Source organism: Phascolarctos cinereus, unplaced genomic scaffold (assembly GCF_003287225.1).
Source record: "Phascolarctos cinereus isolate Bilbo 61053 unplaced genomic scaffold, phaCin_HiC Scaffold_2;HRSCAF=192, whole genome shotgun sequence".
NCBI lineage: Eukaryota > Metazoa > Chordata > Mammalia > Diprotodontia > Phascolarctidae > Phascolarctos > Phascolarctos cinereus.
In genome coordinates this window covers 321,966,164-321,981,267 of record NW_027555625.1, presented here as the reverse complement: position 1 = coordinate 321,981,267, position 15,104 = coordinate 321,966,164, and the positions used below count along the sequence as shown (strand labels likewise).

The 15,104-nt window shown below is 46.2% G+C and overlaps 1 protein-coding gene across 2 annotated transcripts in view; it reads right to left on the bottom strand.

Annotated features, from left to right (window-relative positions):
* The window catches only part of LPIN3 (lipin 3), a 28,393-nt gene extending 20,653 nt beyond the window's left edge, over positions 1–7,740 (bottom strand). For both annotated transcript variants that reach the window (XM_020998882.2, XM_078150231.1), the window contains exons 1-7: positions 7,543–7,740; positions 7,060–7,155; positions 5,472–5,752; positions 3,403–3,483; positions 3,023–3,155; positions 2,313–2,655; positions 2,043–2,142 (exon numbers count right to left, since the gene is read on the bottom strand). In XM_020998882.2, the coding sequence (XP_020854541.1) occupies positions 2,043–2,142; positions 2,313–2,655; positions 3,023–3,155; positions 3,403–3,483; positions 5,472–5,752; positions 7,060–7,155; positions 7,543–7,734 (1,226 nt within the window). In that variant the 5' untranslated portion in view covers positions 7,735–7,740. The remainder of the gene's footprint in view (positions 1–2,042; positions 2,143–2,312; positions 2,656–3,022; positions 3,156–3,402; positions 3,484–5,471; positions 5,753–7,059; positions 7,156–7,542) is intronic.
* Between the last annotated feature and the right edge of the window lie 7,364 nt (positions 7,741–15,104).

Genomic DNA, 15,104 nt, shown 5'->3' with positions numbered 1-15,104 from the left:
ATATAGATATTTATATAGAAAAAAAAAACAAAATTAACCTAGAGGAACAAAAAATAGAGAATCTCAAGGGAAATCATGAAAAAAGAGGGAAGAAAAGGAGCATAGCAGTACCAAATCTCAAACTATACAACAAAGCTGTAATCATCAAAATGACTTGGTACTGATTAGTAAATAGAGGTTCATCAGTGAGATAGATTAGGTCTATATAACATATACAGATAAATGGGAATAATAAATAGCCTAGCATTTGAAACATGAAGACCCCAGCTACTGGGGTAAGTACTCAATATTCAACCAAAACTACTGAGAAAAATGGAAAGCAGTCTCACAGAAACTAGATATAAATCAATATTTCATACTGTATACTCACATAAAGGGGCACAATGACTTAGATGTTCTTTTTTTTTTTTTGGTTAGGCAATGGGGTTAAGTGACTTGTCCAGAGTCACACAGCTGGTAAGTGTTATGTGTCTGAGGCCAGATTTGAACTCAGGTCCTCCTGAATCCAGGGCCGGTGCTCCATCCACTGTGCTACCTAGCTGCCCCTTAGATGTTCTAAACTGTTTAGAGGAACAAAGAAGACATTACCTTTCAGGATCTATGGATAAGGGGAGAGCTCATGACCAAAGAAAAGAGAGGAATGCAGAAGATAAAATGGACAATTTTGACTACATTAAATTAACAAGGTTTTGCACAAGCAAAGCCAATACAGTTAACATTAGAAAGAAAGTGGGTAACTAGGGGAAAAAATCTTTGGAGTAAATTTCTGTGATAAAGATCTCATTTCCGAGATATGTAAGGGACGGATTCAGATTTATGAAAATAAGAGCTATTCCTCAATTGGTCAAAGTTTATAAAGCGACAGTTTTCGGAGGAAGAAATCTAAGCTACCAAAAGCCATACAACAAAATGTTCAAATCACTAATAATTAGAGAAATGCAAATTTAATGCAACTCTGAGGTTCCACCTCACCCCCATCAGATTGGCAAAATTGACAAAAATGGAACATGACAAATTGGAGAGGAATGTTAATACACTATAAGTGGAAATGTTAAGCAAGTCATTTCCTAAAAGTCACTAATGTGCGGCATAGTCTATGACCCAGTGATACCACGACTAAGTCTATAGCACAAAGAGATGAAAGAAAGTGGAAAAAGACCCAAACGTACAAAAATATTGTGCAGCTCTTTTTGTACTGGCAAAGAGCTAAGAAGAGAATACTTGCACAAGTTATGGTCTGTAAATATAATGGAATACTATTTTATGTAAGAAATGATGAAGAGGGGGCAGCTAGGTGGCACAGCAGATAGAGCACTGGCCCTGAAGTCAGGAGGACCAGAGTTCAAATCCGGCCTCAGACACATAACACTCACTAGCTGTGTGACCCTGGGCAAGTCACTTAACCCCAATTGCCTAAAAAAAAAAAAAGAAAGAAAGAAATGAAAGGGACAGATTCAGCAAAACCTGGGAACAGTTGTATGAACTAATACAGAATGAAATGAGCAGAACAATTTATACAAAAACATTGCTGGGGGGAAAAAAAGACTTTGAAAGACTTAAAAACTCTGATTTATGCCATGATTCCAGAGGATTGATGATGAAACATGCTACACATCTCCTGAACAGAGAAGTGATGGGCAAAGTGTGACATACATACATACATACATATATATATATATGTATATATATATATATATACACACATACATATATATATGTATATATATATATACACACATATATATTTGTGTGTGTATATATATATACACACATATATATATTTGTGTGTGTGTATATATATATATATACACACATACATACACACACACACACACACACATATATATATATATATATTTTGGGACACAGTTAATGTGAGAATTAGTTTTGCTTGACTATGCATTATTGTTACAAGAGTTTTCTTTTTCTTTTTTCCAATGTTGGAAGGTGAGAAAAAGAGAAAACAGATTTTTTTATAATTGAAAAAAAATTAAATTTTTAAAAAGATCCTAAAAAAGAGAGAATGGCAAGAACGCCACTACCTTTTGGGGAAGTAAAGGGTAGCATTAGCTGAACTCAGGGAAGGCAAGTCTTCCAGGTAGATATTGCTGGGTCCCAGGTGCTGACTTGTCCTCCGTGGTTCTGAGTGCAGAGAAGGAAGCTTCAGGCCAGGCAGTGCCATTGTGAGCATGAGAAGACAGACTCCATGGCATTAGATAAATTCAGGACCACAAAAACGGCGTATGGGCTGATCATCACTCTGCCTCCTCTCTCCCACCTCCCACTCACCTGCATTTACTCACTATTCTTACCTTTGTTCTCTTGTCTCTGTCCGGAGGGATCAGAGCCCTCCTGAACCGTGGGCTCCTCGGCCAACACAGAGCCAGATGAGGAGCGCCTCCTCCGAGTGTTCTCAGCCATACTTTCTTCATCATCCTGTGCAACGGACTCCTGGGCTGCTGTGAGTTCTCTTGCTGTAAGGTAGAACTTTGTTGCCTCTGAAGCTCTGCCCTCAGCATCCTGGAGGGCAGTCTGAGACTCTGCCAATGTGTGAATGCTAGCCTTCTGGAATATTGGTTCTTTCCAAAGAAGAGGCTTGGTGGATATGTTACTGTGCGATGCCCTCAGCAGTTTTATGTGCTCGCCTTTCATCACCTTCAGGCAAACAAGCAGGAGAGATTAGGCCAGCAGGATCTGAGGTCTGATAAGTCCTGGCCCTGGCCCAAGGGGTGTATGTGGGGAGGGGAGGGGCGTGTTGAGATGGGGTGGGGGTGGAACTAGGCACTTAGGCACAAAATAAAACCCATTAGTTCAGGGATTCTGTTGTCCATCCCCAATCTAGGACACCTCTGAGGGACAGGGATGTGGACTAATGATCTCTCTGATGGTACCCTAGGAAGCCCCACATACCCTCCATCACTGCCCATGACCTCGAGGAGAGGGAGCTGCCTGGAATGAGACCTCTCCACATCCCCTTCTCCCAAAAAAAAGAATGAACAAAGTCAAGCTCCTAGTTGCTGACCTGAGGAAGCTTCCCCCAGGGCCATTGCATGTGGGATGCAGTCCTTGTGGAGTTCTGGTCCGAGGATCTTATCTCCAGCTCAGAGTCACTCTTGAAGCACATTAGATATTCTGAGGACGTACTGCCCAGAAAGCTGCCAACCAAAGGCGTACTCTGGTCTCCTGGCCAAGCTCAGCTCCTTCTCTCCCTTCTGCTTGTTCATGACCTCTAACTCAGCTCTGCTGCCACCCCAATGCAATCTGGACCGTAGCTACCACAGTCCAGCACTGAACTTCTCTCTGGGAGTGGCTTCATGAATCTCAAGTCAGGCCCATCTCCACCTCCCTCCCTACAGCCCCCAGTGAGTGACCACAAGCCTGTACATTGATATAGTCTCTTACCTGTTCCTCTCTGGGTAGTCCACATCTAAATAGAGATATGAATCTTTGTGATGTGCAGAGCCATTACCATCAGTTCTGATACTAGTAAGAAAGGGAAGCAGAGTCATTATACAGTAGAGAGGCAAGGCCATGCTCCCACCACCCCTGGGCCTTATCACCCACAGAGCAAAGGAAGGCCAGTGCCTGGGTCTCCAGGACGACAGAGGCATAAAGGAGAGAGAGAGATGGTCTTCGTAGGTCCAAAGCCCACCCCTGAAAGTCAGAAGAGGACCAGTAACATGCCGACTGGGTACCCATTGCCACATTGGTCCTACGCTTCCACAGGCCCCAAAGGGAGCAGGGCCCAGAGCTGATGAGTCTACCCTAAATACCTGGTGATTCAAGAGAGTAGTTTCCAAAGCAGAAATAACCTTAGTCTCTTTGCCAATCCTGAAATGAAAATCTTTTCCTTTTTGAAAACCCAACAGAGAAAAGCAAGCATGAGGCCTTTCTTGATCCTCAGCTGCTGGCACCTTTCCTGCTAAACTATCTTGCAAAATAACTATGATAACAATACCTAGCATGTAGATAATGCTTTAAGATAATGCAAAGCACTTTATATATATTATTTCATTTGATCCTCACAACCCTACAAATGAGGCATTATCATTATTCCCATTTTACAGATGAGGAAACTAAGTCAGGCAGAAATTAAGTGACTTGTCCAGGGCCAGTAAGTGTCTGAGACAGGATTCAAACTCAGGTCTTCTTGCCTCCAGTTCTAGTTCCCTTATATTTAACTACTTTATACATATTTGCATTTATTGTCTTTATATTTATGTTGAATATTATTTGTATATGTAATTATTGTCTCCCCCATTGGAATGTAAACTCCTTGCAAGTAAGGATTGTTTCATTTTGTCTTGTATTCCCAGGGCCTAGCATACTGCTTAGCTCACAGTAGGTACTTAATAAATATTTGTTGATTGATTCAATGATCCAAGAGCTTTCGGGGTCTTGGCATAAGTCACACCCTCCCTGAATCTTTGGGAAGCTCAGTGTCCGAAGACATGGTTTTTGGGATAGTTCTGCCACTGATTGCCTGTGTGACTTTGGAAATGTCACTTATCCTATCTACATCTGTTTCCTCAATTGTAAAATGCGGGGGTTTGGTTTAAATGATTTTTAAGGTACCTCCTAGTTTAGAGCAGTTAGAAATAGGATCCTGTGAATTCACAGGTTGGAGACGGGTCAAAGTATCACAGAAGAGAAGGGAGGTCACGTGGTAGCTGGTAGGAAGTTTCTGGTCTTTGCTCTCAGATTCGGGAAAATGTCACTTAAGAACTGACCACCAGTAACTTCTCCCTCCAGGATTCTGCATAAAACAAACCTCCTCCACAATGTTTTTCTCAATTAACCTCACGTCATCTTGACCTTTCTTTAGTGTTTCTATGTTCTTGGAGCTCCATATATACTCCCTTAAATGACTCTCTAATTTGTTCTATGTCCGCCTTTTATTTCTCCATCTAGACTAAGCCCCATCCCCCTCCCCTTTCTCCATCACATACAGACAAACAAGGGCAGGGAACCTGTAGCATACTTCTGTATCCGCCCTACAGGGCCAAGCACTGGGCCGGGCGCACTGTTGTTCAGTCACGTCTCTGACTCTTTGTGACTCCATTAGGGGTTATCTTGGCAAAGATACTGGAGAGGTTTGCCATTTCCTTCTCCAGCTCATTTTACAGATGGGGAAACTGAGGCAAACAGGGTGAAGTGATTTGTCCAGGGTCACACAACTAGTAAGTGTCTGAGGCCAGATTTGAACTCAGAAAGATGAGTCTTCTTGACTCTAAGCCCAGCACTCTGTGCACTGTGCCACCTAGCTGTACTATACCTGCTAATAGTATTTATTGACCTGTATTCTTGGCTAAGAAAGGCTCCAATCAACAGCTATCCTTGGTCCCTTCGGTGGACCTTGAATAGGAAGGCCTCAACTCAACCAAGTTTTATGACTGTAGGCTACAGCATAGAGATGGATACTTTACCACTCTATGCCCCAACCCACTCCCGCCCATGGCCTTCTCACTCACAAGGTTGAGGAAGATTCTGTGGCCTGTTTCATTTCTAAGAGTATTTCATCCTGTATTCCTTCCAGCTCCTCAGAACTGGAATTTGGTGGTGTTGCTGTTACTGTCTTGTTCTTCTTCTTGACCTTCTTTCGGCGGTGCCTCCTCTTCTCCAGGGGGGTGGCTGTCTCTGAGGAGGTCTTTTTGTGGACATCCTCAATGAGATCTAGCAGAGGGTCATTCAGGATTTCATCCGAGTTCTCCGGAGGGATAGGTGAGGTACACAGGCTGCTGGGGACCTCCTCCTGGGGTTAGGGAGGGCAGGTCCAAAGCAAAGACAGTGAGAACTCAGAAGCCTTCCCAGACTGCCCATTCTCCATGCAAATGTGCACAGAAGGCCTATTACAGTGATTTAAGACACTATTCAGGCAGAGGCCTAGAGTTGGGAGGAATGGTTAGTTCTTTGTGTGATGTATTAGAGAAGGTACTACTGTATTTAGGAGACTTAAATTCTAGTCCCTCAGCTATGGGACCAAAAGCCCTTCACAACCTGGTTTCTTCTTCCCTTTCCCAGTCTTTTTACGCTTTACTCCCCACCAACCACATTTCCCACTTTCATACCTTTGTCCTAGCTGTCCCTCATGCCTGTTTGGCTTCCTTCAAATTTTAGCTTCTTCATGAGGCATTTCCCATTCTACACACACACACACACACACACACACACACACACACACACACACACACCCCTCCCAGCTGCTAGTGTCTTCCCTCTAACTTTCCACCTGCTCTCTCTGTATCTTATAGATGCATAGTTATTCACATGTTGTCCCCCCACCCCCCATCCCCCACTCCCTCACCAATGAGAATGTGAACTCCTGGGGGCAGGTGCTACATTTTTTTTCTTTTTTTCTTTTTTTTAATTCCCAGATTTTAATTCAGGGTCCAGCACATAGTGAATGATTAGTTAACATTTGTGGATTGATGGATTGATTGAAGTCACACCCCTTCTCTGAGATGCAATTTCTTCATACACAAAATGGAGAAAAGAATATTTGTACTATCTCTCAGGATTGTTATGAGGAAAGCTTTTTGTCAACCTTAAAGCCTTGAAAAATGTATAATAATAATCATATTTTCAGGGGCCAAACAGAATAAGTGTTCAATAAGGGATTAAACAGTTATGGGCATTTATGAAACACTTTAAGGCTTGCAGAACACTTTGCATCTATCATCTTGTTTCATCTGTACAAGAACCCTTAGGGAAACTGAGATTCAAAGCTGTAGCATGACAATGTCCAGGTCACAGCTAGTGTCAGGTACAGTTTGAATCCAGGTCTTCCAAGGTTCCTCTAATATCCAATACCTCACAGTTAGAGCAGCGAGTGGCCCAAAAGCTATAATGTGAATATCAGCAAGGCCTCACCCCAGACCCTAGGGACCCTAAGAAGATCTCACTAAAGTACGGACCTGTAGACTAGCCTGGCAATGCCCCCAGGCCCACCCCGGCACTTTGGGAGCTGAGAAGAAAGGGGAGGGAAAAGGCAGGGATCATTTAGGAAGTTTCTGGCAACTGCAGAAAGGAAGGAAAACTAGATTAGGGTGGTGCACTCACCTCACTAGTCTCTAGCTGCTGAACAAAGAAGGCTTCTCCATTGTCTCCCAATTTCATTTGCAGGTCCACTGGTTCCCCATTAATTTCAATGTCAACCTGGGAAGAGAGAAGTAGACCATGTCTCACAGGCAATTTCACCTGTGCCCTCCCCTTCCATATCGGTTAGCCCAACCCCCTCATTTTAAAGAGGGGGAAATTGAGTTTTAGAGAGGTTATGTGACACACAGATAGAGAGGAGCAGAGCTGGGATTCAAACCCAGATTCTCTGAATTCATTACCCTATTACCATACTGCCTGGTACAAGCTGCTGGGGTATCAGAATTCCAACCCTTGCTCTCTGCCATCCCCTAGCCCAATCATTCTGCAGTGTAGACAGTAGGCTCTCCCTCCCCCTGTGACGATACCCAGACCCTAAGCCAAGATGATTGAGGTCAAGGAGAAACCTTAGGGACAACCCACCATCCCACAGATCTTGCGGCTTACCACCTTCTCACGGGATCGCAGGACACCCAGCTTGCCAAAACGAACATGGAAAGGGGAGCAGAGGAAGGAGCCGTCTGGTTGTTTCACTACTAGCACATCAATGCCACCCGATAGTGTGGCGGGGTTCAGGCCCTTGTACAGTTCCTTCACTGTCACATACACCGTCTCCGCCAGCTGGCCCACGTAGTTCATGGTCCAGTGCTGTCAACAAATGGCAGGAAGGGTCACCTGAAGGCCAAGTTCTGCCAGCTTTCTTCTAGCCTTTACAGAGCACTAATTGCTGGGTAAATTATTCTTTCTAGATGAGGTCAACATTGCCCATTGTAACTCACCACATGTAAATCATCTCTAGGATTTTATAAGCATTACTGACACATACCCACTGATAATAAGCACCACATTCTTGTCTCGCAGAATTCTAGGACACCAGGGCTCCTCATATGGGGTATCTCTGGGGTATCATATATGAAGAAATTGACTCCAAGGTCAAGGGTTCTGAAAGCTACAGATGGAATTGGGACAAGGGCAGGGCCAGAACAACAGGAAAATTGGTGGGAAGGGAATCAGGGCCTCAGGGTTCCTTTTCATCCTAGGAGCTCACACTCTAGGCTCCAGGGCATCTTTTCCCAAACCTGTCTGGTCTCTGAGAGGGGAAGAAGCAATAATCCTGCATCTACAATGCCTTAATACCTCAAAAGGCCATCTATCCCCCTTCTTGTCAGGGACTCTTTGATAGGCTTGGCAAGTTGCCCCATAGAAACTCAGAGTTACAAGGGCTTTCTGAAGGTCTACCTGAGCAGGAATCCCCTCCACAACATCCCCAAGTGGTCATTTGACTTCTGCCTGGCTATCAGTGACAAGGAGTCCACTAACTTCTATCTTCAAAGGCAGAGGGCCTCGGAATCTCCCCCTCAGTTCAAAGCAGCAAGTGGCAAAGAGGCTCTGGAAGGCCAACATCATCACTGCTCTAAAGATCAGGCCATGCCATCCCGAGATAGAAGGGCGTGGAGTCCATCTTTGCACCTTCACCACCTACCCTGCAGGCCAAGTCTCCCTTTTCCCCTGCTATCCCACCATCCTCTCCTTCATCCTCAAGCTACCCTAAGGAGAGGAAGGCTGGCCTGCCCTTCTGACTTCAGACGTAGAAACAGGGCTGGGGGCAGATCCCAGGAGGCTGGCTCCCCAGCTCTCTACTCCAGGAACAGCCCCTAGCCTCAACCCCCAGTGGAACCAGGGCCCAGCCCTGGAAGCTCACTGGACAAAAGGACAGAGAGACAGACAGAAAGACACCCACATGAAGGCCAAGATCACGGGACCAGATGGGCAGCCCAAGGGAAGCTGCTGAGTCCAGCTATCTTGCCTGCAGAGAGTAGAGAGCAGGGGAGGACATGCAGGTATGATGGGGCACAGAAGAATAGCTGAAGCCACCCTACTCCTCGCTCCAGCTCTTCCTATCCTTAGGACATGGGTTCTAGGTCTGATACTTAAACATTGGGTATATACAAGTATATCTACAGAACTCAGAGCCCCAGATCCTCAAACCCCCAAATTATCAATCAATATGTCCCCTATGCCCTTAGCGGACCCCTTCCAACTCTCCCCTCCCCCCTTCCCTCTGCCATGCATCTGGCACAGGGTGTATGTTTCCCTTCTGCAGTGGGCAAGTTAGAGGGTGTGTGCATGCGCATGCACACACACACACACACACACACACACACACACACACACACACACCCATGTAAAATAAAAAGGTGAGATTAGCTGACCTCTGAGATTCCTTCCAGTCCTAGATCAAAGATCTAATGTTCCTCAGCCTGCTGCCTTCCCACCAGGCTCCCATCCTGGGCTGGGCCGTGTGTGTGTGTGTGTGTGTGTGTGTGTGTGTGTGTGTGACTCCACCTCTAAGTTGTCAGGTCACTCTTTCCCTCTGGGCCTCAGTTTCCTTCTCTGTAACATGATCAGGTCAAACTAGATCCTCTTCAGATCCGGTGCCTCCCAGAGAGCCTGTGAATCACCTGCCTGTACAAGCGTGTAGCCGGCTCCCTCCCTCCCTGGGCCCGGCCTTCCCAAGGCAGATGTCTGTCCTTCCTGTTCCTGAATTCTGGAAACTTCTGGGACCAGTTCTTCCTGGACTTGGGATCTAGCAGGGGCTTGACCTAACAACCTGAGGTGTGAGTGGTGCAGAGGCAGAGTTCACAGCCCCAGAGCCTTCAAAAACAAAGGGAAAGCCACCATCCCGTCCTTGCCCTTCATCCCTACCAGAAGGCCAAGGCCTAGCCCATTCCAGGCCGGCCTTTTTTAAAGAGCAAACAATAATGTTTGGATACAAGAGCCTGATCTATCTTGCCTCGGTTTCCTCAATTAAAAAAACCATTAAGAAAGACTCTGGACCATTGGACCTATAGGGTCAATCAGGGCAGCGAGGGACTAGAACCCTCTGCCCTCCTTGACCCAAGAGAAGCCACACCCTGCCCAGTGGGGCCAAGTCTGCTGAGGGTATCCCAAAGCCTAGCTGGACTAAGCTCACAACAACACTGACATAGCTTTCCCCGATGCATCACTGAGTCATCATAGCGTGGAGGCCACCTAGTCCCATTCCCTAATTTTACAGCCGAGGAAACTGAGGCCCAGAGAGGTTGAATCACTTGTCCAAGGCATTAGAGGCAGGTTTTTGAACCCAGGCACTCTGACTCCAGAGACAGTGTTCTTTCTGCTATGGCACCCTTTCCACCTAAACAGTGTGTATCTCAGTTTTCCCATCTGCAAAATGGGAGCAACTCTTATTTACACACCTTTGGGAGGTAGGGGTGGGTTTGGACAGAGCAGGCCAATTACCAAAAGGCTGCTGTGAGCCATAGTCTCTAGTTCGTCCCTGTTCCTATAGAAGCAGGCAGCGAGGGTGGGCAGCTGGGATCCCCTCTCGCCACTACCAAAAGCCCACCTAGCCTCTCTCCCCTGGCTAGGAGCCATCCCTAGGGCCCAGGAGGCCCAGTGACCCCCCCGGGCCCCCCAGCCCAGCTAGTCCAGGCAATTCTGGGGCGCTGCGCTGGGAGGGGGTGTCTCACCTTCCCCAGACCTCACGGCTCCATCACGCAGATTCCTGGCACAGGTGGCCCCCTACAGGCTGGGCCAGGCACTGCATGCGGCCCCAGAGGTTTTAAACCGGGGCCTGATTCAGGCGCCACCCCACCCCCAAGAGGGCCTTTCATCTGTGGCCTTTCGGGCCTGAATTTCCACCCCCTTCAGATCCTTCATCCTGGGCCCCCCATGCTTCAGAGAGGCTTCTTCTGCGCCCAGGCCTCTCACATTTCTATGCCATTATACCAAATCCAATCTTGCCATGATATCCCAAGTCCCCCATGTTTGGGTTCAGATGCTGGCTCTACACGATTTGTGTAAAGCATTTCCCTCCTGAGGGCCTCAGTTTTTTCATCTATAAAAAGAGCGAGCTGAGCTAGAAAATCTCAACCATCCCTTCTCTAATCCTGAGCCTCACACCTGGGCCCCTCAGGCTGTAACACCACCTCCTGGGTAAAAATGCACACTATTTCTGGAAAATCTAGCTTCTTTAGCTCTTTAAGGCTTACAAAGCTCTCTGGAAGTTAGGGGATACAAGTAAGTGTCAGAAGCTGGATCTCAATCCTTGTGGGCCGCTCCAAACCCGACGCTCTTCTCGCTGCCCAAACCTGTACGCTCAGACGCTTGACCCCACACCTGAGGGCCTCAGAAAACATCAGGGGCTAGCCATACCTCGGTGTCCCTCAGACTCCAAACCCTCCCAGCCAAGTCTCCAGCTCCTCGAGCCTCAGACTTCAGGCATTTCAAGCCCTTTGCCCCCAGTGCTGGGCTCCTCTCTTTTCTTGTAACCAAGATTGAGAAAACACATAGCTAGCCAAGTCTTCCTGCCCGTGTGGACCAGTGGGGGTTTTGAAAATGGGAACAAGGAAAGAAAAAAGGAGACTGACCACAGAGTAGGCTTAGGAGTAAGTCTTAAAGGAATGACCTGTCCGGTCGTCGCCCCTCACTTACTCATGTCTCCTCTCAGCCTCCATTGCTCTACCAAAGTACCATTTTGACCAGCATTTGGGGGACATGGATCACCCCAACTCATGCCCTTTCGACTTCAGACCCTGTGCCTAGGCCAGACACTTTGGTTCCCGACCTGGAATTGACTTACATACACGTAAGTATCCTTGGGGAGCCTGAACTCTCTCTCTCACCTCCTACGAATCCCTGAAATCACTAGTTACATCAGTCACCGAGAATAGTAACAGGTAAAGGCAATTCTGTTAAGGGCAGACACGAGGAAAGCAAATACATTCAGAGGTTCAGCTCTCTCCCCACGTCTCCCCCTACCCAAGCCACCTCCATTACCCAGACCCAAGGGTGGATGAATGCAGCAGCCCTGGCATCCAGGCTGGAATTACCTGAGGTTTGTTTATGTAAAGGCTGGACTTTATCCTGCTCCAAAGTTTGTTTGGGTTTTTTGAGGTGGGAGTGGGGATCCTTCCTCTTCCAGCCTTGGGTATGAAATATAGGAACAGCTCCAGGTTCTGGGGGCCAACTGGGCATCGGACAGGATACACAAGACTTGTTTTTGGAGTCTGAGACTCTGACCCTAGCCTGGTCACTGTTATTATTTTAATAAGCATTTGGGTGTTTTCTTAGAATCATTTGGGGAAGATGGCCAGCCCCATGTTAGCCCAGCCTGCAGACCAGGAAGCTAGTCCTTGACAATGGAGACAAAACATTGTTAATGACAAAGCTGCATTAATTAGCACTAATTAGCCTCTTCTTTACCAAGAAGGCCGAACACTGTCCCTTTAATTCTTCCTCCAGCTTTTACCTGCTGGCTTTTGTTTGGGTGTGGGCATGGAGGTAGGGGTTCTCAGCAATGCGGCCATCTTGGAAGAGGAGGCCCTCCAGACCAAGAGGCCAGCCCAGCCATCCTCTGGGCTTGATGGAGAGATATGCAGCTGCCACAGCAGAGGAGCTCCATCTCCCTATCTGAAAAAGGGAAGCTAGGACCCTCACCAATGAGGCAGACAGACAGGAAGAATGAAAACCATGCCCTAGGAGAGCAGACTGAAGGAACTAGCAAAATTTATGATTGCTCGGGGCTGCTAGGTGGTGCACTGGCCCTGGAGTCAGGGGGGCCAGAGTTCAAATCTGGCCTCAGACACTTGACACTTAACTAGCTGTGTGACCCTGTGCAAGCCACTTAACCCCATTGCCTGGCCAAAAAAAAAAAAACCAACCTATGTTTGCTTCAAATATTTAAAAAGTTTTGTGAAATAGCTAGCTAGCATTTATACAACAATTTATATTTTATGAAGCATTTTCCATATGTTGTCTCATTTAATCCTCACACCAGCCCTGTGAGGTAAGTGTGATTACAACCCGAATTTTACGTATAAGGAAGCTGAGAGACCACACAGGGTCACACGGCTACGTGTCTGAGGCAGGATTTGATCTCAGTTCTCCCTGATACCAAGTTCAGTGCTCTCTCCACCAAGACACGTAGCTTTCCCCTAGTTATTGTGCAAGAAGGGTCAGACTCATTTTGTTTGGTGCCAGAAGGTAGAAATAGAAGTGGAAGGTGCAGAGAATCAGATATCAGTGAGATAGGAAGACCTAGTCTCAAAAACAAAACAAAAAATCTGTCCTCTGGCCCCTTGCTGATTGTGTGACCAAAGGCAAGTCACTTAATAAAATAATAATAGCTAACAGTTATATCATGCTTTAGAGTTTGCAAAGCGCTTTTCAACATGCTGTCTCATTTGAAATTTACCATAACCCTGTCAGGGTTATACTATTATGATACCCATTTTACAGATGAGGAAACTGGGGCAGACAGAAGCTTTGACTTTCCCAGGGCCACACAGCCAGTAGGTGTGTGTCAGAGGTGGGAAATGAACCCAGGTCTTCCTAACTCCCAAGTTGGCCTTCCATCCAATACACCACGCTGCTTCTGCAATGTCAGGTTAGTATTATCATTTCAGTTTCCACTACCTTTTCTGTGCAAATGCTTCCCCAACCTACCTCACCTGGGTGACAGTTCTATATCTCCACTTGCCCCATTAGAGGCCTGATTCCGAACTCTCGTCAACTTTAACAGTGCTATCATTTAAAACTTACAGCATTATGGGATCTCAGAGTTGGAAGGGACCTCAGAGGCCATCTTGTTCAACCGAGGCCTAAATAAGAATCTCCTGTACAATATTAGGGAGGCAGCCTAGTCAGCCCTTGGAGTCAGAAGACGAGAGTCTAAATCCTACCTCTGACACATAACCTTGGTTGAGTCATTTCCCTTCCTTACCCTTCCCATTTTCTCAAGTGTAAAATGGCCTGGACTGGACTCTGGATTTTTGAGATCTCTTCCAGTTTTATATCTCTGAGTCTATGATCCCAATAAAGGGTTAACCAATCTCTGCTTGAACACCTTCCAGGCACTGGAAACCTACTGCTTTGTGAAGTAACATGTTCCACTTTTAGATATCCCCAATTGTTAGGAAGATCTCTCTCATACCAAGCCTAAATCTGTCACTCTGCAATTCACACCCATTGAGTGCTTCAAGGTCCTGCCCCCTGGGGCAGAACAGGACCTGTTCAATCTTTTTTCTGCGTGGCAGCCCTTCAGATGTTTGAAGACAGAGACCAACATTTCTAAAATCAAACTTGCGCTACCACCTCATGTTTACACAGTGTTTTTTGTTTGCTCAAATGCTTCCACTTACGTTTTGTGATTTTGACTTCACACACAAAAAAATCTGTGATAAGGACAGGGGCATTCTCATTGACAAATAAGGAAACTGAGGCTGGGAGAGGTTAAGTCACTTGCCCAAGGTCACACAGCCTCTACAATACAGTGACAAAGCTGGAATTAGAACCCAACCCGTCTTCTTGACGCCAAACTGTCTCTATATCTTTGATTGTTTCTCTATTTTAAATATCATCATTCTGTCACCTAAGCAAAAAAAATTCAAAAGTGTCTTTAATGCTTACTTCTCCTCTCATATTCCCTAACTTTTGAAGTAGCTGGTGGAGCAGTGGATAGAACACTAGGCGCGGAAACAAAAAGACCTGAATTCAAATCCTTCCTCAGATACTTGCTAGCTATATGACCTTTAGAAGTCATTTACCCATTTCCTCAATTGTACAATGGCAATAATAATAGCACCTACATCAAAGAGCTTGTGAGGATTAAATGAGATAATATTTGTAAGATCACTTAGCACAGTGCCTGGTGCACTGTTGTTTTCCAGTCCCTTGGTTGCGTCCCACCCTTTGTGACCCCATGGACCATAGCATGCCAATACTTACCGTGGGGCTTTCTTGGCAAAGATACTGGAGTGGTTCGCCATTTCCTTCTCCAGTAAATTAAGGCAAACAGAAGTTGTGGCTTGCCTGGGGTTACACAGTTAGTCAGTGTCTAAGGCCACATTTGAACCCAGGTCTTCCTGATTCCAGGCCCAGCACTCTATCCACAGAGCCATCTAGCTGCCTCTGGCACACAGTAGGAGATATATAAATGATTATTCCCCCTCCTTTCCCTTTGGAAG